At 34.9% G+C, this 27605-nt stretch overlaps 1 protein-coding gene across 6 annotated transcripts in view; it reads left to right on the forward strand.

Moving 5' to 3' along the window:
- Window positions 1–26342, forward strand: part of LOC128176043 (myotubularin-related protein 13-like) — a 35997-nt gene extending 9655 nt beyond the window's left edge. The window contains exons 3-41 of one of the 6 annotated variants that reach the window (XM_052842060.1): window positions 218–472; window positions 934–1036; window positions 1331–1447; window positions 1638–1770; window positions 2058–2166; window positions 2310–2423; window positions 2773–2814; window positions 3825–3905; window positions 4119–4232; window positions 4690–4818; window positions 4964–5062; window positions 5524–5675; window positions 6118–6280; window positions 6573–6791; window positions 7231–7425; window positions 8170–8280; window positions 8498–8691; window positions 9133–9373; window positions 9600–9795; window positions 10190–10323; window positions 10628–10803; window positions 10892–11079; window positions 11252–11444; window positions 11579–11659; window positions 11791–11900; window positions 12858–13097; window positions 14846–14962; window positions 15669–15716; window positions 17289–17476; window positions 18065–18238; window positions 18469–18573; window positions 19650–19835; window positions 20133–20319; window positions 20613–20968; window positions 21119–21428; window positions 21735–21881; window positions 22221–22384; window positions 22588–22719; window positions 22854–26342. In XM_052842060.1, coding sequence (XP_052698020.1) covers window positions 218–472; window positions 934–1036; window positions 1331–1447; window positions 1638–1770; window positions 2058–2166; window positions 2310–2423; window positions 2773–2814; window positions 3825–3905; window positions 4119–4232; window positions 4690–4818; window positions 4964–5062; window positions 5524–5675; window positions 6118–6280; window positions 6573–6791; window positions 7231–7425; window positions 8170–8280; window positions 8498–8691; window positions 9133–9373; window positions 9600–9795; window positions 10190–10323; window positions 10628–10803; window positions 10892–11079; window positions 11252–11444; window positions 11579–11659; window positions 11791–11900; window positions 12858–13097; window positions 14846–14962; window positions 15669–15716; window positions 17289–17476; window positions 18065–18238; window positions 18469–18573; window positions 19650–19835; window positions 20133–20319; window positions 20613–20968; window positions 21119–21428; window positions 21735–21881; window positions 22221–22384; window positions 22588–22719; window positions 22854–22943 — 6093 coding nt within the window. In that variant the 3' untranslated portion in view covers window positions 22944–26342. The remainder of the gene's footprint in view (window positions 1–217; window positions 473–933; window positions 1037–1330; window positions 1448–1637; window positions 1771–2057; window positions 2167–2309; window positions 2424–2772; window positions 2815–3824; window positions 3906–4118; window positions 4233–4689; window positions 4819–4963; window positions 5063–5523; window positions 5676–6117; window positions 6281–6572; window positions 6792–7230; window positions 7426–8169; window positions 8281–8497; window positions 8692–9132; window positions 9374–9599; window positions 9796–10189; window positions 10324–10627; window positions 10804–10891; window positions 11080–11251; window positions 11445–11578; window positions 11660–11790; window positions 11901–12857; window positions 13098–14845; window positions 14963–15668; window positions 15717–17288; window positions 17477–18064; window positions 18239–18468; window positions 18574–19649; window positions 19836–20132; window positions 20320–20612; window positions 20969–21118; window positions 21429–21734; window positions 21882–22220; window positions 22385–22587; window positions 22720–22853) is intronic. The other 5 variants (XM_052842081.1, XM_052842089.1, XM_052842072.1 and 2 more) reach the window with 5 other exon arrangements.
- The last annotated feature ends 1263 nt before the right edge of the window (window positions 26343–27605 follow it).

Consider the following 27605-nt stretch of genomic DNA (forward strand, 5'->3'; position numbering starts at 1 on the left):
TGCACTAACAAAGTAATTGGCCTGGTTCAAAAAGTGTGACGAGCTTTTCAGAGCAATCCAACTTGGATATTAAAAAACCGTCAGTAGTTACTTTCAACTTTAAAGGGGAAAGTTTGTTTGGTTATTTTTTTAACATATTTGTTCTTGTTAATGATTATTTCTCCATGCACTACAATAATAAACTTTATTTACCAGATCCTGTCCTTTATTTTTGTAGTTTTGTCGGCCAATCGGATGGACCCTCTCGGCACAAAGGCAGCCACCGGAATTCTTTGTGGCGGTCCTAACGGACATCGACGCGGACCGCCACTACCTGTCTGTCCTGACATTCAGCGAGAGTGTCGCCATCTCGCCCACAAAGTCAGACGATGGCGACTCAGAGGAAGACTCAGCTGTTACAATACATTCCCTCATGTACTCCCCCAAATGTCTCGTACTCGTCTCAAGGCTTGACTACTTTGAAACATTCAAGGTTAGAAGTTAACCTTTGCTTTCAGTGTACATGTATGTGTTTGAAGTTAAAAAAGTGTTGTCCTTCTGTTCCAATTGCCATTGGGAAATTGATAGTAGGGTTTATTAAAAGAAAGTGGTTTTTTTTCTCAAAACAATACAAGATGATAAAATCTTTTCCAATTATGATAAGGTTATAACAACAGGGAGCAAAATTAATCTTGTATAGAGTCATATTGATACAGTACAGTACAGTCAAACTTCGTTTTCTCGAACTAGCTAGATGGGCTGTATAAAAACTTTGAAATATCCGAGTATTTGAGATATCAAGGTTAAAATACTTAAAACATAAGCGGCTGGGGCTAACAAAAAATCACTTCGACATATCCACTGTATTCAAGATATCAGTGTTCGAGATATCGAAGTTCAATTGTAATGTATATTATGAAGTATGTACTGTATGAATGTTGTTGTATTTTGTAGAACTGCCTGGGCATTATCTACACAGCTTATGTAGACAAGCTAGATGTACAGCTGGAGGCACTGGTGGGGAACATCCTGGGCTGTGTTCAGGTCCCTCCCCCAGGTGTGTGTACTTCTTGAACAGCATCTCTCCAATAAGATACATTGAACACCCTGAGTAAAACAGACACATGTATTAGAATAGGTAGCAAAGAGAAGATGAGAAAATATGTGTAATGATACTTGGCTGTACAGATGGTGTTTAGGCTTTTACAAGACTTACGACAATCGATGTCACTAGTTATAGTTATACTGTAATAGGTTATGCTTGTATATGGATGTCAGGTTCCAATTGATTAGGAAAATTGGTGAATAGTTGTAATCATTGTAATGACTAGTTTCCCCCATGTATTGACAGGTGGTCCTCAGGTTCGGTTCTCTATAGGAGCGGGGGACAGACAGGCCCTGCAGCCCCCAGTCAGTGGAACTGTCCCCTCCTCACACAGTGCCACAGCACTGCTATTTCAACAGCTAGGTACGTATTACATTCACACATACTTTTTTTAATTGGTGAAGTATTTACAATACACAATCAGAGACGGGACAAATGACTTAGTCTTCAGTGCAGTAATGGGCGTGGGAACAAGACTGCAACCTTCTGTCATTGTTCTTTCCATGGAAATGGGTTATTAATTGACATGATTGTCGATTTTTGTTGTTAACAGGAATACAGAATGTGCTGACCCTGTTCTGTGCAGCGCTCACGGACCACAAAATACTCTTCCATTCTCAAAGTTATTCCCGCCTCACAGACGCATGTCAGGCCATCAACATCCTTCAGTACCCTCTCAAATACAGGTATCTCCTTAAAACCTACCTGCAAGTATTATATGATATGCAATGAATATTTGCAACATTGTGAGCAGACTTAAATTTCGTTATGCTATAACCACGAGTCAATTGTTAATTTTTTGCTCACAGAAATTAATCCTCTTTGATCCCCACTGGCTATTCGTGAATAAATATCTATGTGAATAATACTTGGTTCACTGTTAATTATGGTTCATTTACATTTTGAAAGTTTGCATGTACAGTATCCATTCTCAAGAACCACAACTTTGTTATGAAATACTCTTAATTTGTAGTTATGTGTATGTCCCTATCTTGCCGGCCCCGCTTTATGAGGTCCTGAACACACCCACACCGTTTATCGCAGGAGTCCATTCCTCCCTGGCTGATGATACTGCTGATCTGGTATGTAAATGATAAACACTGAAGTTGGTATAGCCAGGCTATTTCCATACTGCAATTTGAAAGAAATAATCTATTAGTGATTAAATTCTGTTGAGATTTAAGGCCAGAGTAAGCTTTGTTTATCTGCCTGTTCTTGTATTTAGGTGGATGTGATCGTGGTGGATCTTGATGGTGGGAGTGTCCATATCCCGGAGTGTGTCAACCTCCCCACGCTGCCGGAGCCAATGGTGTCCCGTGCCAAGAAAGCCCTCACCATGGTACTAATGCATTGTCTCTGTCTGTAGTTCTCCTAACACGTTATAGTGTCGATTTTATGAACACTGCCAGCTTTAGATGTTTAGAGTTTTGCGTTAGCTCTGTGTTTCACTATTATCTCATGTATATGGGCACAAAAATAGCTAAATTTTGAATTTTGTTTCATTTTCTTTTAAAAACAAAAATTCTGAATCAGTTTCTTTATCTTTGTTTTGGCTTCTTGTGTGTGGATTTGTTTTACACTAATAACTATTGTTTATTTTGACGATGAAGTAAAATTTCTACCCTTTGGATATTTTCTGTAAGAAGCACCTGAGCTTATTGGTAACCTTCTGGTGACTTGGCTTTCAGATAGATATATCTTCAATATCTACATGTACTTGGTCAGAAATGGTAAGATGAGGTTTCTTTTTCAGCTGCGAAAAATCTGAGACTCTCTCTGTCTGATAACACGCTGCTTGGAATTATGGAATGCTTAAATGACAGTGAATCACTCTATCTTGAATGTCTCAAAAAATTGAAATTCTTTATGTTGTCCAATCCTCAGCCCACTATCAGTTGAAATCAAAAGAAAGATTCCCTTGAGTATCAGGGTCATTATGTTATGACATTAATTGCAAACTGAGTTGAAATAGAAACTATAAAATTGGGAAGTTTTTTGAGTTAAAGAACAATAGACTCAAATTTTGCCCATCACTTTAGTGATAAAAATTTTTTGAAAGACAAAAAAAAAACATTATTAGACAATTACAACTTGTGTAGTTTAAAAAACTCTTACCTTCATATTAAATCAATATCAGTACTTAATTCTCAAAGCTCACTGAGGAAAGGACAATGACTGATAAAACTTAAGTTAATTCGGAGCTCAGCAACTGCCAACATCTGAATGATAATTTACAAGCAATCTTTAATTAATCTTTCTTGGCAAAACAAAGAATTGGCTTCAGCATGAACAAACTATGTGTATGTCTTGGCTCCTCAACTGTCAAAAAAGGATATACCGTATTAACAAAACAACCAATGAATTTTGATCCCATTTAAATTACAAAGCAAATTACCAATGATACTAACAAAATCATTTATAATGATCATTCACAAATCAATGAACTTTTTTTTAATTGCTGAAAGAAATTCATTCTAACATCCAAAGGAGATCTAAATTAATGTTATATTGCAATACATGTACAGTGTAATTGAAAAGGGGGATAATTTGGTTAAATTGGTTAGTTTAGATGAGGAGAGAAGATGGCTTTACTGTTTACTGTTTACTTTACTGTTTACTTTACATTCAATTAATTATTGGAAGTTTTGATGTACATACAGACTAATCAAGAGGACATTTGCTAAAACAGATGCAGATTTTCAACAAAATATTTTAGAAGAAATTTTTGAATGTTCCCTAGGTGATGAATGCTGACTTACTGATGGCCGACTATGCATTTCCTCCACCCTCACCAAAGAAACCTCCTTCATTGGAACAAAAGGTACTGTCTAGATAGTGAAGCACACTTCTATATTGTTAATAGTACTGATCATTGATTCTAATGTTGATTTGATTTTACGGGTTAGATGCAATTTGCAATTGAACTTTTATGTACTGCGATAATAGAAATAATGTTTATTCTTGTTAAAGAAATGGAAATGAAATAATCCAATATTTTTTTTCTTTAAAAATAACTGACCTTATTTCATTGTAGGATAAAGAAATTCGTGCAATATTTATTCGTTTTTTTGCTGAGCTCCTGACAGGCTACAGATCCTGTTTGACTGTGATTAGAATACACCCAGAACCGTTCATCACCTTCCACAAAGTATGAACACTAACATAATACCAAAGTTAAAACCTTCTGTATCAGTAGACACACAACACACGATAAAAATGTTTAAACCTTGATGTGATATTTGGTAGAATATGAGAAAAATATTAAATTGAAGTCAGAAATGGTAAACTGCTTTATTTTATGCGAGTACTTCATTCTGCGATTCAACAGTTTTCCATCAAATCGCAAATGTCGAAATTTTTTCAAAGTTTCATGTAGTTAACATATGTTTTGTTTTTTTTTGAAATTCGCGAGATGGGCTTCATGCGATTTAGGCGGATATTAATTCCTCTTGTTTAATTAGGAATTTACAGTATTTAATCCTAAAATATTCATCAAATTTGAAGAGAAAAAAATTTCATACGAGTGTGATCTTTTTTGATTGGCCCAAATCTTAGACAAATGTGTTATATGAATCTGTTAATGGTTTAGATTATTTGTTCACCAGGCAAACTTTCTGGGCCATAGAGGAATGGTGGATGCTGAATTCGTCGTACGAGTCTTGGAGGGAATGGGTTTTGGAACATTTGTGGCTGAGAGGGGAAACCCCTACAGAGCCTGTGATATTTTTGATGAGGTCAGTGCTTCAACAGTTCTCCACAGTTTTCAATGCCATTTTGCCATATTATTTACAGAATAGAAGATAATTTTAGGTCCATTGATTACTGTGTATTGTGCTATACCACTTCATGCTATATGAGTGTATTTTTGTGAATTGTTAGGTCTATGCAAACATCCATGACCAGCTGACAGTAGAGTCTGCAGACCCAGACAAGTTTATGGAACACATCAAAGATCTGGCCAAGCAGCTCCACACCAATGTAAGTTTCCATGTAAAGTCAGTGTCAGTGTTCAGTCTGTTTGCATCTTGAACACAGCTTTACACCATTTAACAAGGCGAGGCTAATTATTTCTACCCTAGATATTTTGATAAAATTTCTTGCATGTTCTTTAACGTTAATATCAATTACTTTTAGATTGAAACATAATTTTTTACTTCTTCGATTTTTTAAGGGATCATCTCAAAAGTAATCAATTTTAACTATGAGAACCCATGAAAATTTGTCGAAAATGTGCCAAATTTTCACATTTTGCCCAAATGTTTTATATATATGCCCAAGGAATTTCTTTTTCTTTTGAATACAAGAAAACTATTGTGAAAAGTTACAAAATGCCTATGGTGAAATTAAAAGAATGTTGAACCTCTGGTTTGTTATAGGGATTTAATTAAAGTTGAATTTTTTCAATAATTTGACATATTGCAATACATATTACATTGTAGGAAAGTCCAAACCCACAGCCCTATGTACAGAAAGTTCCCAAACCAACCGAGGGGGCATACAACAGAATCCACCAGACACCGTTTCCTATCTTGGATAGTGAAAATGTGCACAAAATCCTGAGAGAAGGCATTGAAAAGCAAAACATTAATAAGTAAGTACATGGAGAGAAAATAAAACTACCGGGTATTCAACTGTATACACGAAAAATTTTCACCCATTTTAGTTCAAAATTGTCTTATTTGCACTCATTCACAGTAGGCAAATTTTAAATGGAGCAAGTTGAAAACTACTAAGTTATTCTCTTTAACCAAACTGTACAGGGATACAATGTTAAAGTAGGTACATGTATCTACAGAGAAATTATCTAACTAATAATCTAAATTCATGTACAAACATTTAAAATTATGAACTAGTCAACCACAGACTTGATATATTTTTGATTTCTGTATTTTAAATAAACACATCATCATATTTAGATCAATTTATTCTGCTTAGTAAGTTCAGACATCCCCTGATTAGAAGAGAGGTATATTTAGACATGTACCTTCTTTGTCTGCTATGTACTGGCATTAAACAGTTTTGTTGTTTAACAGGATCCCTTTGCGACCTCACCAAGTGAGGATCGTTCCCATGGGAACACCAATCACAGCTCTTGTTGACAGACAGCGAATTGTGGACAACAATGCAAGACGGCTAGAAGTTCTACGGAACTGCATCAACTTTGTGTTTGACAACAAAATCTCAGATGCAAGAATTGTAAGTTGTAGTATAACGAGTATGCTATTATATATCATATACCTTTTTCATTTATAACTTTCAGTTATGACATTATAATTGAGACATTAGGTATTTTTAAAATCAGCAAGCCTTAACAAATCCTATATATTTAAGCATAACACACTGTACACATATGAATTTAAACATAATTCTTTTGGGACTCATCAAATTAAGATGGGACTTAGCCTTCTCAGAAACTTAGAGTCCTGAAAATGTCAAGTTAAAGTAAGTAAATCCTAGTGGAAACTTTGCATAACATTTTTTTACACAGATATTCCCTGCTGTCCTGCGGGCTCTCAAGAGTCGAGTGGCTCGTCTGGCTCTGACCCAGGAGCTGAGCTATCATATCCGCTCTAACAGGGCAGTGCTGGAACACCAGCAGTTTGATCTGGTAGTCAAGCTTCTCAACTGCTGCCTACAGAACGACTCAAGCATGGACGAAAATGGAGTGGCTGCCGCCATACTGCCTCTGGCCACAACCTTCTATCGGGTAAGTCTGACAGATTAAAAACAAGGATAGTAGGCTCGTAACATTCTATGTTTACAGTCATACATCTTTCATCTAAGTGATCTGTAATCTTCACTTTCATAATAGATTCTTATAGGAACCAAATGATGTAAAATATTCTTACAATGGTAATTCATTCTGTATATCCAGATGTGTCCTTACAATTAGTACATGTTTGTAGTAACATTCTTCACTCAAACTGTTTTGAAAGTTTTTTCATCAGGGAAATTGTGCAGTCTGACCAGTTTAGATATTACTGTCTGTGATACAGTATGATTATATAAAGTTAATGTTAGATATTTGAATTGATGATTCTGTATAATGTTTTTACAGCAAAACCAATATCAACTACATTTTAATATGATTAAGTAATAATTATAGAGGAATATGAGCCGGTGTGATATTTACCTGTTGTTTACAGAGACTGTGTACGGGGATCATCCAGTTTGCCTACACCTGTGTACAGGAGCATGCTGTGTGGCAGAACATGCAGTTCTGGGAGGCGGCGTTCTACCTGGACGTCCAGAAACAGATACAGCAGCTGTACGCACCACACTTTGAGGAGAACCACGTCGGCGATAAACGAGACAGTTTCCAAAGCTCCCCCACCCACAAAGTATGTTCATTATAGAGGACAGTAGTGCTTTGAATACAAACTTTTGTGGGGTTAATTTTTATGAATTGAGTTTTTATTTCTGAATTTTTGTGAGTTGAAAATGTCACTGATTTCAGGGACTTTGAATTGTGAATTACTTGTTGATAAGAGCAAAAAATTGTAATCATTGTACCACACACAATATGCCATCTTGATTCAAGTTGTCAAATGTTCCTCAAAATCTACAGAAATTAATGTTTTGTGGATATTTATAATAATTCTACAGTACATCTAAACAGACACTACACATGTACACCAATTTTATTTTTCCATTTTTTAGTCAGATTTGCCCCATTTTTCTCAATTTCATATGAAGTTAATTTTAAAACCATTTTAATAGGAACTTGGACTTTGGGTAGTTCTGTCAAACAGCAATGTGACGTAGTCCTGTCTATTTCATTTCTGGCCACTCAGCCATGGCTCTTTGAAATCAACAAGATTTGTCTGGCTTTTGAGCTAAGACTAGACAATCTATGCATATTTCACTCAACATCAGCATCATATTTAACTTGTTTTGATGTAAGAAATAGATCGTTATGTCCCACCGAAAGTCCAAGATCTTGTTAAAATGATTCTATCTTTATTGTTTTATACTATTATTGCTCTGTATTTTTTCTTTTAAAATCTTCCTTTATCATTGTATTGAAACTATTCATTTGGAGTTATTTATTTGTTTCAAAATAAACATTTCTTTTTGGATTTCAGAACAGTGAATTGAACGTCAGTAAAAATTGCAATGGACAGAGTGTGACACAGGAGAAGCGATCCAGTTATCGTGCCAGGGAGATGGGGGCCTTGGAAATAGCCGCGGAACAGGTAAATCTCTCCTAGAATTACCATTTCATTGGTTTTCATTTTACTATCTTTGATCTGTGTGATTTGATAGGCTTGGACAAATAAAAAAAAATATTCCCCCGCAAACTGGCAGAAATACACATCAAAACATGTATTATGACAGAAATAGTTTTCACTCTAGTCATGTAAAATTATGCTTTATGTATGAAATGGAATTACCAATTGGTTTGGTATTCAGTTACGGACGTGGCCGACCCTGAGTGAGGAGAAGAAGGCAGAGATGATCAGCAATGAGGAGTCGACCGTCTACAGTCAGGCCATCCACTACGCCAACCGCATGGTGTACATGAGGGTGCCCCTAGAGACGCAGAAAACCATGAAGGCCCTGTCTCCTGATTGGGAGAGCACCAGCAACAGCAACATAGCTTCCAGGTAAGGCAACATATCCCCTGTGTATAGCAAGCAACTGCAACATAGCTTCAAGTTAAAGCAACATTTCCCTTGTGTATCGCAAGCAACTGCAACATACATGTAGCTTCAAATTAAGGCAATATTGCACTCAAGTATAGCAAGCAACTGCAATGTAACACCAAGATAAGGCAACATGGCCTTCAGGTATAGCGACCAGTGGAAATGTACTGGTACCAACAATGTAAGGCATCGTGGTACACAGTAAAACAGAAAGAGATGTAAGGATGTAACCTACAAAAGGCAAGCCCAATACAGGTTACATTAATTTATCAAAGAAGATTAGCAGGCATGGTCAAAAGTATAGAAAGGGTAAATTTTCTACTGCTTCTTTGAAGAACAGAAATTTTTCTTACGGTAATTTAATAACTTATGTAAAATATGTTTGTACCTTATGTTTTTCAGTCTGGCAGACAGTGAAAGTATCGATGCTGAAAGTGGGTATGATGAAATGGAGATCTGTGATGTGGGCGCCAGCGTGATTAAGTTTGTGACCCGGTTTGTGGACAAGGTGTGCAATGATAGCCGGGTGACACAAGAACACATCAAGTCCCTCCACCAGATGATCCCCGGGGTGGTGGCAATGCACATAGAGACCCTGGAGGCTGTTAACAGAGAGAGCAAGAGGTTACCTCCCATACAAAAGGTAAGTCATTTAACGATTAAAATAGAATTCATGATAAATGCCTTAGCTTTCACTGTCATGGAAACAAAAAGAAGCAAATTCTAACTGTCTCAAAGTTTGGATGTAATTAAGTCATTATGAGAAAATTATATAGCTGATCGATAGATAGTAGAACATATATGCATGTTCTAACTGATACAATACAAAAGATTTTGATGACATTCAAAACAATGGGGTTTTTTTTCAGCCCAAGATTTTGAAGCCGACCCTGTTACCAGGAGAGGAGGTTGTGATAGATGGCCTAAGGGTGTACCTGCTGCCTGACGGCCGGGAGGAGGGGCTTGGAGGGAACATGGGGGGTCCCACACTCCTACCTGCAGAGGGCGCTATATCCCTCACCAACTACAGAATCATCTTCAAAGGCACTCCTTGTGATCCTCTCGGTAAGAATCATGTTCTTGTACCGGAATTGAATCAATCAGCTTTCAGATTAGCTATGAATTCTCTTGCTATCAACTAGATAAGATTAGCTTTATACAGTACTGCCTTGAATTAGCTCCTGGCCATTGGACAGGAAAATATAACATTGATATTATGAATCTTAATATTATAAAAGTATGTCTATCCTGTTACATGAACATTTTATATGATTGAAAGGTTCATTGAAGAAGTTAGAATATCAAAAGATATTAAAAGATTTAACGTAGGCCCTTCATCTATTTTTGAAAAATTTTGCCTGAGAACCTGAATTTCATTTCTATGTCGCCTTATGTGTTAACTATTAGTAGCTTTTGGTGTATGTTTATGTGTGTATGTTTATGTGTGTCTGTTTTGCAGCCTGTGAGCAGATAGTGATCCGATCGTTCCCCATCTCCACCCTCACAAAAGAGAAACTAGTCAAACTACAGTACACACCACACATAGACCAGCTCCCCAAGGAGGGGCTCCAGCTCAGGGCCTGCATATTTCAGGTGTGTTTAGAAAGAATTAAAAGGATGAACTACTTGTAGACAAAAAAATCTTAGATATGCATATAGATGGGAAATATGGAATGCATATTTCAGACATTTATAAAATCATGAATGGATTAACAAGGCTCATTTCATGTTTTTGTTTGCATTGGTCAAATATAATTATCAGAAATGTAAGGAAATAGAAGTTTGATCTAAACTTCACTACCTGTTTCACTTGAAAATATGCTAAAAAATGTTTTTAGTTTTCTGATGACAGGAATAACCTTATATTGAGGTGATCATTTACTTTTTAATGAATCAGCTGATGAAGATCGCATTTGACGAGGAAGTAAGTCCTGATGATGTGGAGGCTTTCCGTAAGCTGTCCACCAAATATCGCAGTCCAACAACCGTGTTCATGACATTTGCATTCGCTGGACAAGCAGTAACCCAACCAAGTGCCATGCTAAAACCTATAGAAAAGAATGCCTCTCTCAAGTTAGTCATTAGTTCCTTATACACACAATTTGCAAGACATATGTTTTGTTTATCAAGAAAAGTTTGTAAAATCACCATTTTATTTTAGAAACTTTGCTAAAAAGACAATCATGAGAACAGCAAGGAAGGCAGGGATAGCAAAACAGAAAGCACCCAAGAGGAAATATGTACTGCCTACTCCCCCAATGAGTCGACGTAGCATGTCGCCACGATCTTCTGCAGGCTCAGACAGTGAATCGGACAGACCTGCCAGTGAAGCCTTGGATGACCTCTCAAGTGTGTATCAGTTCTTGAATTATTAATCTGTCAAAAGTTAACAAAGAAGACAAGATATATCTCAATTTATAAAAAATTCTGATATGTCAAATGGACACGTAAAATAACAAAATAGATATGTTACAAGTCAATATTTTTAGAATACTGTATCTGTCAATTGCCTTTATTACAGTAATTGATGAGGGAGAGTTTGGGCGAAGTTGGTTGTCTGACCCCAAAGTCATCGAGAAGTTAATGGAGCGACCTGGTTACCAGGACTACATACGGCAGGGATTCGGAGATCCTTCAGACGGGACCGCGAGAGGGAAATCTACGGAACAATTCCGAGTCTCCACGATCAATTCCAACTTCTCTGTGTCCAAAAGGTAATGCCCCAGTTCTGAATGGATTAACACTGGGTACCTGTAGAGTTACCGGAAAATAAAATCAAATTAAAAAATACTTCCTTCTTTGAATCTGGAAACTCATGCAGGTTAATTATCTTTTCATTAAATTTCAGTTATCCTGCTCTCCTGGTTGTTCCTGCCAACTTCCCAGATGACAGCATTAGGAAATTTGCACGGACGCATAGACAGTACAGGTAATGAGTACAAAACAAAGAAAGTAAAGAATGTTGGTGCCGCAATTGAAGATTTAATGAAAATATTCTAAATTTCTTTATTACAAATGATTTTTAATCCATTAAGATTTGGATTGCATAATTATTTTCAGATTTCCTGTTGTGACATGGCGGCATCCTCGGACCAAGGCTCTCCTACTAAGGGCCAGTGGTTTTCATGGTCGTGGTCTGATGGGCATGTTGAAATCTGATCCTACAACAGGTTTGATTGCAACTATAGAAAGTTTCTTTGAATTTTTTTGAGACTTTTTGAAGAACATAGGCAAAAACGATAGCGCAGATGCCTGATAAGTTTAATTTGTTTTCCCTTGGACTGAAATGTCACACTTTCATTGGTTTAAACATAGCACGTGGTTGCCTCATATATCTCTATATTTGTTCAGTGAGAAATAATATTAGGCAATATGGCCGTCATTGGCCGACGCTTCGCTTACTCATTTCGACAGTTCATAGTATTAATAATGCATAAGCCGCATGCCGTAAGTTCTTAAAGTATTTGGAGTAGTTGCCCTTTGAAATATTTTAAAATTAGAGTAGTTGCCCTTAGAATATGATGTCACATTGTTTTGTCTGGAGCAGAACAAAATGGCAGCGTCGAAATTTGCTCAAATCTCTGCAGAGGAAATAGAGAAAACATTTAAAACTGAATAGCAACAAAATATCGTAAGTAAACATGGGTGAAGCAAAGATTTTTAAAGAGTATTTGAAAGATGAGATTGAAAATTTTGAAGAGTTTAAATGAGATAAATTGGACGAGATGTTAGGCATCCTGTACATGGCTTTGCTTAGATCATCGCTATTTGTGAATAAATATGTCGCTTGATAGTCCTCGGGAAAACAAAACAATTATTAGGTTAGTTACTGACTCACTACGGAAAAATATTGGGTTGATCAATCTCATAGACGGGCTCGGCTTCGCCTCGCCATCTATGAGATTGATCAACCCAATATATTTCCGTAGTGAGTCAGTAACTAACCTAATAAGTAATACTATAATTTCTTCAAATGTATTTCCTAAACACAGAGCAAATATATTAGAAAACCAGACTATAAAAAAAATTTTGACTCGTGTTTCTGTCAGAAACAAGATTTGTATTGAAGAAAGCAATAAACAATGAATCCAAGTTCTTCTCTGGTTTGAAAACTGTGATTTCTTCAGGTACATCAACTGGTGAAATCTCTGCCACGCTGCATCAGGAGCGATACTTCTCTTGTATTGTGTCCGCCACACCAAACAGCACCAAGTCCTACAAGCCCTCCTACAGTGACTCGCTCACCAGCCTAGACTCGCTCATGCTCAGTGGAGTTCAGGATATCCTCCCAGAAACCCCCGAGGTGGTGCGGCGGTCCCACCCCGCCACAGGGAGCTTGCGTAATATCAACAACCCAAAGAGCTCCTGTAAGTATCATGCTGATATACATGTAGGTCGTACTTATTCATGATTAATAAATGTATTCAATATCTACAAGATATACATGTATGTACATTAATGTGAATCTTTACATTACATGTACATATACATGTATGCACATTCCATAATGTATGAAAATTGCAAATATTTTTGTACAGAAAGTAGGTACACCATTGTATTCCCTTTGTGATGTACAGGTTTGTTTTGTTAATGGTCTGTCCTCATAGTGTGTACTAGTAACTGAAGGGACATTGTTGTATAAACCTGTCCTTCTGAGTTCTATTGTTTTACACATGGATTGCTCTTTATTTAAAACATAACCTGTACATTCCTAATATGTGATGTCGCTTTTAATAAATGTAATCCTAGGATAGGACATTAGGTACTTTGAGAGATTTTATGATTTTTTTCTCGGACAACCATTTACCATATTTATGAGCATCTGTACTGTAGATAGACTGCATTTGATGTCCATTAAGTGTTCTAACTTGTGTGGTGTATACATGCTAATATTGCTACTGCATGGGTTCTTGTCAGAGTGGAATATGTAGTCAATTGTATTATTAGATATTACACTACAGGCATTTAAAAAAATGAATTTAAAGATTTTTTCAAAACCAGAATTGTTGAGGACACTGTTTTGCATGTGTTTTGTTAGCATACATATTGTAAGGGTATATTAAATGGTAGATGGAGAAAATAATAATACGGATGAAAAAAAAATGAAAGCTTCACTCTGTGTGATATTTCAATAGAATTGTTGTGTTAAGGAAACCACCGTAAAAAAATTTTTAAGCTTTAATGGGATGTGCTATTTATTACATGACATTGTCTTTCAACACTTTGATAATTACAATTTTATGATATTTTGTATCTGTAAATAAGAGTTAAATGTTTTTATATATGTATATTGGTTTGTGCTTAGTGAAAGCAGGTAAGATAACTCTGTATATGGCACTGTCATTAGCTGTTCCATTTGTAACTTTAGTAAACTTTGGGGTTTAGTTTCCTAAGTTCTGTCATTTTACTTGGTGATTTTGTTCATAGGTAGATGATTAATTATTTCTTTCAGATCAGATTTGCAAAATAACCATGTGTTACTTTTTTCCCCCTGTTTTATTTTCTAACTCCTCTCCTTAAACTTGACATTGTGAAAAGGATAAAAATTTCATAATAAAAACATAACTAGTAAATATTACGAAATGGGAAGGAAATATAGAACCCTTCAATATTGACGAGGATTAACTCTGATTGAAGATAATTTTTTGAACCAAAAGTAGTTTGTTTATTTTGTACAGATGTTAGTAGCATTAGGGTAGATAGTCTTTTGATGTAGTTCTTTCATTTTTTTAAAGTGTTAGCTAAGTGAATGCAATAGAAATGTGCTCGTGCACAAATACATGTTCAGCACAAAGATAAAGGGGGAGTTGTAGTAAGGTAGATTGAGATTTAGAATTTGTAGTTTTCTCTTGACAAGATATACTGGTAGTATGTACCTATGATAAATGAAGAGCTAAATGCTTTTCACTGTTCTAGGCTATTACAAACAAATTGTAAAAACAGAAAAAAAAATCACAGCACTTTAACCTGTCTGCCCTTATTAACTAACTTTTAATCACTTTACTTCACTTTATCAAATAAATTTATACATGGAATGTTCGAGTTTAAGTTTAGTTTGTGTGAACACGATGTTTTATGTTCTGTTATTTTGACTCCCTGTCACTTGTTTTGTCAGCTTTTCGTGACTCTGTGTTCTCCATTGCCGAGTCTAACCCGGTCACCGGCAGAAGCAGCCTGTTTTTACGGGCTGTCAACATATTTCGGCCGGGTGGGGCGCGAAGCTCCCCCAACCGTAGGTTTATTATTTACCTCTCACCCTGGCATGTTGATGCATTTTGAATTTTCATCACAGATTCTGAGGCCAATTGATGGGCTCCTTTTGTTTTGATTGCCAATGCACATGTCTGCTTTTAAACTAAAGGAGAGCAAATTGCAGCTATCAATATTTTCAATTTCACATTTCAAATTTGATACTTAATATTAAGTCCAAAGGATGTTCAAAGGAATGAGAAGCATTTCCTTCTTTTTTCTCAGATGATAAAATTTGTAAATTTTGTTAACAAGATAAAATTTCTTTATTTTTTTCACATATGTGTATGTTTTATTTAAGTAATTTAAATTCATTTTTAGAGTTTGGTAAATTTTCATGTGCATGCATGTCTATGTAAACAACACGAACAATGCATGCTGTGCAATTTTGGATTGTTTCATATCATCTATGCCCTGGTCAGAAAGTATAAAATTGACTATAAGGACCGGGTTTTAATTTTCTCTTAGCAAATGATGCATATCATGTTGCCTGTAATTATTTTTGACCAGAATCATGATGTTTTTATCACTTGCTATGGTTTAAGGATATGTTAACTCATTTATCTTTTGCCACTTTAAAGCACTCTGTAGAAAAATATAGGGAAACAAATACAAACCAAACATAAATTCTGACACCGTCTGTCTGCAGACATAATGTTAAACTATAGCACTGTTGGTGTACTTTTCAGTTTTGACTTTACCACGCCGGACTCGAACATTAAGGAACGCTTGGCCAAGTATATAAATCCAATATAATCTGAATGTTGCATGTATGATCCAGGTCATGCATTGCTGTGTCACCACCAGGTGGCAGTGTGCAGGGTCACCAATAGGGGGCTCTGTACATGCACTTTATGATGTTTTCTGATGTTTTTGACACAACCTAGTTTTTGAATGCAACAATCAGAATTATTTAAACTAGTTTTTTCTAGTGAAATTTTTTTTCTTCAAATTTTGTGTGAAAACTCATAAAGTATTCATTTGGCAGTTAAACAAGAGCAGCATTTTCATATTAACGTATTGCATTTACACATAATCAACCCATGTATGAATATTAATGGCTTAAAAATGCTCTTGTATTTGGCTTACAGCTTTAGCTGGCATTTGCTTGACTTGGATTCTGTACATGTTAATAAAACTATATGTTAAAATTAGTCTCGAAGGGAATGATTGAATGAACACAAAGTAAAAGTAGATTGGGAGACACTAGTGGATATCTAGTTGGCAGTTGAATGTTTTAGTGAATGAAAAGATATATTTAAATGCCAATGTACATATACTGTGGTTTCATTAATTTTCGTGGGTATCAATTTTCGTGGAATTTCTAAAAACCACAGTTTCAAGGATACGTAATTTCGTTGCCAATGATCCTATCAATACAAAATGCAAGTTGAAATTGAACTTCAATGAACATTTAATTTCGTGGATCAACTTTACAACGAAATCCACGAAAATTAGTATTCAACGAATATTGATGAAACCACAGTAATTAAATATGAACCTGAAAAAGAAATTTGGTCAGGTTTGGATAAAGTGAATGGTTTAGATGAAAGACAGTAGTTTGGCATACAAATGGGGTAGATTAAAGAGATTGCTAAACATCTTGGTGATTCAGATTAAGATGCTCTTGTAGTTCTGTAAGGTAATGGTCTAGAGGACAGTATTTTCTTTCCTTCGTAGCAAAGTCCTGTCTCTGTCTGCAATGTTTCTGCTTGCTTTGTACAATGACATTTGCCCATATTTAAAAACCAGGTGATGATATATTTTTACTAATGAAAGAAAAATTCTGCAAAATTTGTACACATTATCCTTTTCCTTATATTTGCATTGGTTTATATTAAATTTTTAAGAATGTTATAAAGAAAATATAAAATTTTCAAGGATTTGATTGACAAATAAACCTTTTGTTCTTGAACTAACATTTATTTTTTTAACAAAATGTATCTGTATTTTTCTTGGTGGTCAACATATGTATTCAGTGTGAATTTAGTCAATTTTGAATTACTAGCACCATTTAATTGCAAAAAAATAACTTATTATTTTTCATTAGAAAATACTATAAGGGAAAAAAAATACAAGTATTTAACATGTACATAATGAAAAAACATATAAAATATTGCAAATTAAATACTTAACTGACAAAGTGAAAGCTTTAAATTATTGAGGTAAATAATGTAATGCGACTGTTATTTAACAGAATTTTTTTTCTCACAAAACTGTTGACTAGTACAACAGTACCAGGAAAGGCCATTTCTTGGTTTTAGTTTGCAGGAGTATTTATCTTTAACATCTCGGGGATCTTGTTGCAGCATTTTCTCGGATTGGCAGTATCCGAGAGAAACCCCGGGGAAACTCCAACAGCGCCACACTGGACCATCTGTCTCCTGCATTACATCAGAACGGGGGAGTTCACGATAGGGCAGATCTACTGCACACCTCTGTACAGGGCCTAAAGAGGGTCGCACTCTATGTGCTGGGGGAGAAGACACAGATGAAGGTAAAGGACTTTCTTAAAAGTTTACAAATTTATTTTCAATATAATTTTTCTGATTTGCAATGAATGTGATAAATGAGGGAAAGGGTATGTGTCAAAACATGAAAATAATACATTGGTCACTGGGTTGCTTCATATTATAGATATGTAAAGGTATAAGGTTGCATCCAAATATGATAGGACAAGTATGATAGATAGCAAATACTGTATAGGAAATCAATATGGAATTAAGAACGATTTATTGTATATATTATAATGGTGGACACATTAAGATGGTTTAGCAGGTACTAGGTAGCAATCAGAGAAATAAGAGAATTTTTTTTATGAACATTTATTTCTCAGTGTTATGGATACAGTGGATAATATTGATTAAAATGAACATTGAATTTCAATGAATGTTAAACCATTCTGAAATGTCCCAACATAAAAAATCATGTACATGTATACAGTATATACTTACTTTTATTTAACATTCATTGATTTCTTGTTAACTGTTTCCCTTTGTACTTGAATATCTTAATTCAAGTAATTCAACAGCCTTTACATGTAAAACAGTAACTGATTTAAACTATTGCTGCGTTCTTTTTTCAGGGAATCAAAGTGGAATCCTTCCCCAAGTGTGACTTTATCCCTGTGGATTTCTTTGAAGTTAGACATGTTAAGGCCAGCTTTAAGAAGTTAATGAGGGCATGTGTACCCAGTGCTCCCCTCACCCAAGAGACAGGCTTCCTAAAGCTTGTTGAGGAGTCAGAATGGCTACTGCAGGTAAATTCTTGGGAATGTGGTGAGGGGGGGGGGATGTCAAATGGGCCATTGTTTATATCATCTCTGTTAATCAAAATCTTGTACACGTATTGAATTTGAGAACTTTTTTGGAGAAAATGGGGACATTTCTACCTCCAGGAACCTTGCTGTATTTCCTTCTTTTTTATATTGATTTTTATGTGAATTTTAGTACAATATTGATTATTGTATCCCTTTGTTTTAATTTTCAGGTTCAGAACATCATGCAGCTAGCTGGGGCCACAGTAGATCTGTTAGATGTTCAGGGCTCCTCTGTCATGATCTGCCTGGAAGACGGCTGGGACTGTACAACACAGGTAATGTACTGTAAAATCTGTACAACACAGGAAATGTACCATAAAATCTGTACAACACAGGCAATGTACCATAAAATCTGTACAACACACGTAATGTACCGTAAAATCTGTACAACACAGGTAATGTACCGTAAAATCTGTACAACACACGTAATGTACTGTAAAATCTGTACAACACACGTATGTACCGTAAAATCTGTACAACACAGGTAATGTACAGTATAATTGTACAACACAGGTAATGTACTGTAAAATCTGTACAACACAGGTAATGTACCGTAAAATCTGTACAACACAGGTAATGTACTGTATAATCTGTACAACTAAATCCATACAACACAGGTAATGTACAATATAAACTGTACAACACAGGTAATGTACTGTATAATCTGTACAACTGAATCCATACAACACAGGTAATGTACAGTATAAACTGTACAACACAGGTAATGTACTGTAAAATCTGTACAACACAGGTAATGTACTGTAAAATCTGTTCAACACAGGTAATGAACTGTATAAACTGTAAAACACAGGTAATGTACCGTAAAATCTGTACAACACAGGTAATGTACTGTATAATCCGTACAACACAGGTAATGTACTGTAAAATCTGTACAACACAGGTAATGTACCGTAAAATCTGTACAACACAGGTAATGTACTGTATAATCCGTACAACACAGGTAATGAACTGTATAAACTGTACAACACAGTTAATGTTATGTATTATTTGTATGACATAATTTATGAACAGTTCAATCTTTACAACACAGGTAAATAAATGTACAGTAAAGTCTGTACAACACTGGTAAATTACTTTTGTATGTTCTAGCTTTAAGCCAATGGTATCCATATAATGTATTGTAAATCCATTTGAGCTTTATACACTAAAGATACATCTCGTTTGAGAATTCATAAATAAGCATATTTGGAGTACCGATAGTTTTTTGTTTGTGTTCTTTTTTTTCAAATGCTTAAATATTCATCTTTAATGGTTTAATTTACTAAGTAAAATGATTTTAATTTGATTATATCCACATTTTGTCATATCTGTAACCTTTTCCTGTCTGCAGGTGGTGTCAGTGTCACAGCTGCTCTTGGATCCATACTACCGCACCATTGAGGGATTCAAATGTCTAGTGGAAAAAGAATGGCTGTCGTTTGGTCACCGATTCACTCACCGTAGCAACCAGACTGTGGCCAATCAAGCCAGTGGGTTCGCCCCCATGTTTCTACAGTTTCTGGATGTTGTCCATCAGGTATATTGTAATCATTATGATAATAAAGATGGACAATGTGATTTGAATTCACAAAATTTTTAATTTAAATTCTTTAACACCTAAATTATTTCATGTCTTATTTTTCCATAATGCATTGATTTTAGAATTTAAGCTATTTTGAATTTTCATTGTCAAAATTCAAAAAATGAAGTAAAAGTTAATCGATTTACTTTAATACTTAGAATTATAAACTGTTATGTACATATTTTAATTGAAATTTGTGTTTTAAGAAAGTATATATATGGGATACCCTTTATTCTCTTTTCCTTTTAACAGATTCATCACCAGTTTCCATTGTCTTTCGAGTTTAACCAGTTCTTCCTGAGGTTCATAGCGTACCACTATGTATCCAATCGATTTCGAACGTTTATGATGGACAATGAGTATGAACGAGTAGAGGCAGGCTGGTTAATGGACGACAGGCGATCCTCAAAAATCAACCATGACCAGTCAGATCTAGACGGTAAAATTTAAATATTATGTTTCATTTATTTACATGTACCGGGGTATATATTTGATAGGGACTCCAATACACATGTAGGTGGTAAATTTTGCTAAAGGCATTGATATGATTTAAACATTGACTAAGTCAATTTATTTATTTTAATTTTTTATACTATATTCAATACATTGAATTAATGTGAAAATTTCGCAAAATATCAAAAATGACATTTTGCGGTCAGAAATCTTGATCTCAATAATGAATCTTGCAATGGAAATTTTTTGTTTGTATGATTATGATCATCATTATTTTAGGCGGATTTGTTCCGCGGTACCAGCAGTCCAGTCAGGGCTTGTCCATCTGGGACTACATTGAGAAGCACCACCGTAAATCCACGGTCTTCATGAACTTCCTGTACAGCCCGACGGATCAGGATTCAGTCTTGCGTCCGTACTCCAATCTGTCCAATCTCAGGATCTGGGATTTCTACCTGACGGAGGATCTGGCTCATGGCCCCGCCTACGAAATCGAGACGACCAACAAGGAGATCCAGATCAGCGAGGAGGAAAAAACGGACAGTTCCGGGCAGCCACTCCTGAGGAAAATGGTCAATGGGTGTTATGACAATGTGTCAATTCAGCTACCCAATGTGTTTCGACAAATGTTATTGGTAAGCCTTTATTGATTGATATTTTGATTTAACAGTATTCTAAAATCACAAATAGTTGAATGAAATGAAATTTCCTTGATTATTATTTTAAAAACACAGATATAAAGATATTTTAATGATTGTGTAACTTTTATGGTTTTTTTTACACAGGAGTTACACAAACTAGAGACTGACCTTGGACATTTTCAACAGAAATGGAAAACTGTGTGGGACAGGCTCGAGTTGCCAACTGGCCAACGAGAGACTATTCATAGGAATTTCTCATTTAATACTCAGATAGTGAAATCTCATGGACGCTCAATACACAAGCGATCAACCCTGGAAATTCTAGTGAAAGGGAAGATGTTAGGAGAGGCTGCTAAAATGTTTAGTCAGCCCCATCGCTTTGAGAAATATACCTACACTACGCCGGCGTACTGTGATTATTGTGGTCAGGTGTTGTGGGGCCTTCTTAAAACAGGTAAAGTAAAGTTTGTTTTCTAGAACCCAGGAGCCAGGGGGTCTGGCAAAACTTTGAAATTATCTCAATTTATGCATGGGTCTTGATACAGTTTGAAATTTTATTTTATTTCATGTATTTGTCTTCATTATTTTTTAAAAGTATTGATTTTGTATTAAATTCCTAATTCATTCTGTATTCAACTCAGGTATTCGATCTTATAAGAAGACATTGTCAGTTCAGTTTAAGTGGACAGTTTGTTAGAGTTCCAAAATACCGAAGTGATGAAGTACATGATGTAATTTTTCATCTCCATCTTTGTTACAGGGATGCATTGTACAGATTGTGGTTATAACTGTCATGAAAAATGTTTATCCCATGTACCGAAAAACTGTACCAAGTTAAAGCTAGTCCCAGACTCCTCCAACAGTAGTGCCAATGTATCCAGGTCATCAGACACATCCACCCTCAAAAGTAAGTTATAACCCCAATATATCCCCTCAAAAATAAGTTACAGCCATATTCATCTTCTCGCTTAATAAAGTAATAATGTAATGCATTTCTTCTCCACCAGAAATAGAATTTTAGTATGGTTTCTCAAAAAAAGAAATTTCATTTATATAAAAGATACAAACTTCTACCCTTAAAAAAATTGTTATGAAACAAAAACACTCGAAGAAGTTTATCCCTTAATAATAAGTTGTGTGGAGAAATAGTATCAAATACTTTAAATTTTATTGTGACTCATGTACATGCTTGTAAAATCGCATTAAGAACTGCTTGAATTATATTGGATGTATTTGACTCCTTTAGGTGAAGAGCTCCCAGTGGATACCGGGCCTACATATGCAACCTACACCCCAACCACAACCAACACTGAACAAAGCTGTCTGCACAAAGGCTACCTCTACAAGCGCGGGGCCCTGCTGAAGGGATGGAAACAGCGCTGGTTCGTCCTGGACGCCACAAAACACCAGGTATAAGCTGATCAGGGGACCACTCGTATAGTTTACTGCCAGATCTGACAGGAATACTTGTATTGTTTTAGATTAGATAAACACTCCTGAAAGTAAATAATTGTAGCAAGTTTCCAAACTGCTCTTTGATGTACTAAGTAATTTTCCAGTTTAACTTTCCATTTAAGATTGCTATAAAAAATTTTGAATTTCTTTGTGGACAGCTTCGGTACTATGACTCAGAAGAGGACACAAATTGTAAGGGCTTCATAGAATTGTTTGACGTCCAGTCGGTACAGCCAATCCGGAATGTACAGGGTGCCCCCAAAAAGTCGGATGAAAATGCTTTTTTTGAGGTAATAATGAAATGTACATACATTCATTTGATAGAGATATGAATGTTGGGCTTCAAAAAACTCCACTGTATATTTTATGATGCATTGTTATCAATTTTATTTTCCTACTAAAAAGGAGTTTTGTTTTTTATTAGCTGAAGACAAACAGAAGAATCTACAACTTCCTGGCAGCAGACTCCAAAACCGCCCAGACCTGGATTGACCGAATTCACAGCTTTATCTGAAAACACATGGATTAACCAGGTCTATTTCTGCTGACAGATGTGTTGGATGAACATGGATCAACTATCACACAAGTGCCCCTATCACCTCTCTCTCTCTCTCTGTCTGCTCCTGCTGTTGGGAATCCTCAGGTGCTGTTGTAATACATGTACATCCTCATGACACCTCTCTGTCTGTAGATTGGGATTTTTGTTTGTTGATGGAGAAATGGATGATCCTTGTTTAAAAAATAACCAAAGCTGAAATGAAGATAAACTCAACAGCAAATTTCAGTCAAATTCTACAACAGGTTCCACACACAGGAACCTCAGGATTTGAACCGCAGCTTGTCAAACATGAGAAAATATGGACATCTTTAGAAAATGATCAATGCAGCAACACTGAACATCAAAACCAAACCATTCATGCATACTTCATGAAATCAAGCAATATCAGCTGCTCCACTGTGTACAAACCGTGCTTCTGTCTGTCTCTCTGTTAGTGTTTCACACAGAACCCAAGACTGTTACTGCTGAATGGTGCTTTATCTGTTCGATTTATGTGGATTTCATGTGGTGTTAATGTGGCATGCAGGAGATATGAAGATATTGTAATGGACACACTAGAAAATGTGCTGGATGCATAATAAGAATTAAACTCTTTTGAGGGAAAGTTATTCTGATGTATGGACACAGAAGTGGTTGTGATTGGTCTGATTTGTGTATGAAATGGATGTCTGGATTTCACTGCCATTGAATTGGATTAATGTTAAAAAAAAAAAACACTACTAGAAATAGCATTACATTCATAAGGTGACACAAATCTGAACAAAGTATGGAAGCAGAGTGGTGGTTTTTTTTTTTATATGATCAGTCTGACATTAATTTTGTAAAAGGAAATGATATTTTTGTTTGTTCTCAATTTGTTAGAAGCCATTGATATCATGCTGTACAAATCATTCATAATATTTATTTATTTTTTGGTGGTCGCTAGATTAGAGTGAATGCATGTCACATTGTGTTTTAGTGTCATAAAAACTTTTTCACAGGTTCTGTACAATATGGGGAGGGAATAAAAGAACGGTAACTGTGCAGGATTATTACACAGTTGTCTCCCTTTGTATCTATATCTATTATACACATATATGATTATCACAGTTTGTGATCATCACCAAAATGGTGACCTTCGCAGGCTTTTGATGTTGTTTTTTTAAAAGGACATTTTTTTATGAACTAGCTAGTCATGACTGCACTTATAAAAGAATTATATGATTCTAGGAATAATAAACATATGGTCACTTCATTGATTCAATTTTATGATCAAAATAGATATTTACATTTTGAGGATGTGTGAATTGCTTTATAATGCCATTTTTTTCCTGAAACTCTAATCTGCATAGAATATGAAAACAGATTTTTTTATCTTGATATTTTGATTATGAAAGTCTTGTTTTATTTTCTAACTATCAGTTGTTATCAGATGAATTCTGTTAGTGTTAACTAGTTTTAGATCCCATGACATTGAACTTTTTTTTTTTTTTTTTTTTTTACATAAATTCATTTTTTAACTTCTATAGTAGGTTGGTTTTGTTATGAAAATGTAAAACTGTTCAAGAACAGTATTTTTACCTTTTTTTTGGTGCATTCAATTTTGATCAAGTGTTCCCTTTTCTTTCTTTTTCTCTAGTGTGAAACAAGTGTGCAATCCATTGATTTTGAAGTTAATCAACTTCATAATATCATGAAATTAGAATTCATCTTGACTTTTATCTGCTCAACATCAATGAAAGCTACTACAGTATTGGTGAATTAAAAAATCCAAATATTTTCTGTCTCTCATGAAATAAAAGTAATAATCTAGATTCTGTAGGAAAAATTGTGCAATAAGATGTTGTGTGTTTGTAGAAATAGAATTGTCAAATTCATGTTCTGTTCATAGAGTCTCTTATCCTTTTTGTCAGTATTGTAGAACTTTTTAAAATGCCATCACATTCTTTAAAAAAAAATTTTAAACAGTGAATCATATGATCAAAGGAGTTATGGAGAAGATAATGATTAAACCATATTATTGCCCTAAAACTGTCTTTGCAACAAGAAACTGTATCTGGTTTTCTAAGTGACAAGTGGTGTTCTTTTAGTCTGGGCATAATGTAGATTACTAGGTAGAATTACAAATACATCTAATACATGTATACACTAAACTTTCCGTGAAAATAAAATTTTACCAACCAATAACACTGATAAAAAATTTAACCTACATTTATACAACAATAATGTCTTCCTTGAAGTGTGGGGGGGGTATAGGACACAATTGGTGTTTAAGGCCAGACGACACGTTCCTCAATTTTAGATAACTTTTTCCAGGAATTTGTTAATGGTTTACTACTACTTTGACAAGCTTTCTTGCAAAAAGTTAGGGTACCTTACCAGGCATTTCTGCAAAATACTAGAGTATGCAATTTCCTATATAATCTTCTTGAAAATACACTTGAATGGCTGATATAAAAATAAATACATCTACAGCACAGCGAAATTCACTAAATTAGAACTATATCTCCGCCGGGGCGGGGCTTTGAACTCACGACCTCTAGAACCTATACGCTTTTGGCAGAGAGCGGCCACGGTTCTAACCACTCGACCATGTACACACATAACCAAATTCAAGTAAATTTTGATCATTTTTAAAGTAATTATAAAATTAATATTTTTTATTGGAACTCTTTATTACGAGGAGATACAAAAAAGATTCTAGAGGAACGTGTCGTCTGACCTTTATGGGGTTAATATGGTATTTCATTTTATGTATAGCATAATTAATGTGTAGTATCTTTGAAAACTTACATCTTTTATTTTCAATTTTTTAATAAACATCAATAACATGAGAGAAGCTTTATTTTCAAAGCCATAGTCAATTTATATACATATTTTGTTGCTATATACTGTGACTATATAGTATATATATTTATGATATGTATATCTAATAATGTTTACCAGGTTTCAAAGATGTGAATTCATTTTTTTTTTTTACTTAAGAATTATTCAAATTCATCCACTTTAGAAGATTTCAATAAAAAAAAGAGTTTTAACATGGATGCATAAATGCAATTTCAACAATTTATAAATTCATAAAAAAAAACGAAGTTTATTTATGAATTTATACATTCATAAAAAAACGAAGTTTATTTATGAAAGTTTTTATAATAGATAATTTTTGTTAATTCAGTATCACTATTATCTACTGTTACAAGTAAGAAAAGATAAAGAAGCAGTAATTAGATGAATTAAGCTAGGTAGAGATTGGACTATAGATAAGTGTTTGTGTTTTAGACTTACTGTCCAGCAGTGGATAAGTATACCATGTGTTTTATGTGTGTATGTTACATACTGACTTAAAGTACTGAAATAAACATCATCAAACCTGTACTCTTTTAGTGTTCACATTTATTTCAAAGTTTCAATCAACGTTTGAAGTGTCCTTTCTGATATAATTTGTTTGAACAAATAAAAAAAATTTAAAAAATAATAAATTATATCAGAAGGACAACAGTATACATGTACCTAATAAGCAAGCCTTTAATTGTTGGCATACAAAACACACACTTTGTTGAACTGCTGTTGCAGAAAATTCGAAATTCTATTTTATAAATTGTTTCATCGAGTTCTTCAAATTTGGATATAAACATTGTTTTATGTAGTGTATGAATACACAATATCTCATAGAATTATTTCTGTCATAAATACTCCATACATGTGTCCATGAAACTTAATAGTATTTATTTTCTTTACTTGACTACTACATGTAGTTTTACCCATTCATGTAATGTAATATTTCTGTCTAAACCGGTTTAATAATATCAACGACCTTTGCATATGGAACTGAATGTGCAGGTAATTCCTTGTTGTATTTCAATCATTTGATTCTACAGTAAATGTATATGACCCATTACAATTAATATTCAAATCATTTTAATCTTGGTTTGCAATTTTGAAGATCACCGATTTTGGGGTTTTTTGTGGGGTTTAAATCCCAATGGAACCAGTTGTAATACAATACTAGTATTGAATATTTCATGTGTCTGCGTCCGTAAACACCTTCCTCGTTCAATCGCACGGCACTTGCGAGTTTTGTTATATACCAGACTAAAAGATGTGCAGTATTTTAACGTTTTGATAGCTTCCATGTCTCTTTGAAAGTACTCTGCTTCCTTGGTCTTAATATTGCTTTGGACAGAAAAAAAGCTTTTCTTTGTACATTTTTTTTTTCAGGGAAAAAAAGAAAATAGAAATACATTTAAAATCCCCATCAGTTCCTGTTTTTTAAGACATATTTATAATGACACGTTGTGTTCTTTTAAAATGTTGCCTTATATACCAATGTAACAGAGACACTTATTGCCTCTGCTGGGGTTTGAAACCAGGTCCTCTGGCACGCCAGTCCAGCACTCTACCGATCGAGCTAAAGGATTAACGCACTAGCCAGAGCTAGTAGGAATGCCATATACCTGACTCTACCACACCAACACGATATGACGCGAAAGTTACTCAAATGTATCGCTTGCTAAATAACGCGTGATTTTCGTGTTATAGTGCGAAAAAACGCGCATAAAACGTTATTTACTAAACCGCGTAAGTATTGCGTTACAACGCTAAACCGCGTAAGTATTGCGTTACAACGCTTGCCCTTTG

Source organism: Crassostrea angulata, chromosome 1 (assembly GCF_025612915.1).
Source record: "Crassostrea angulata isolate pt1a10 chromosome 1, ASM2561291v2, whole genome shotgun sequence".
Lineage (NCBI taxonomy): Eukaryota > Metazoa > Mollusca > Bivalvia > Ostreida > Ostreidae > Magallana > Magallana angulata.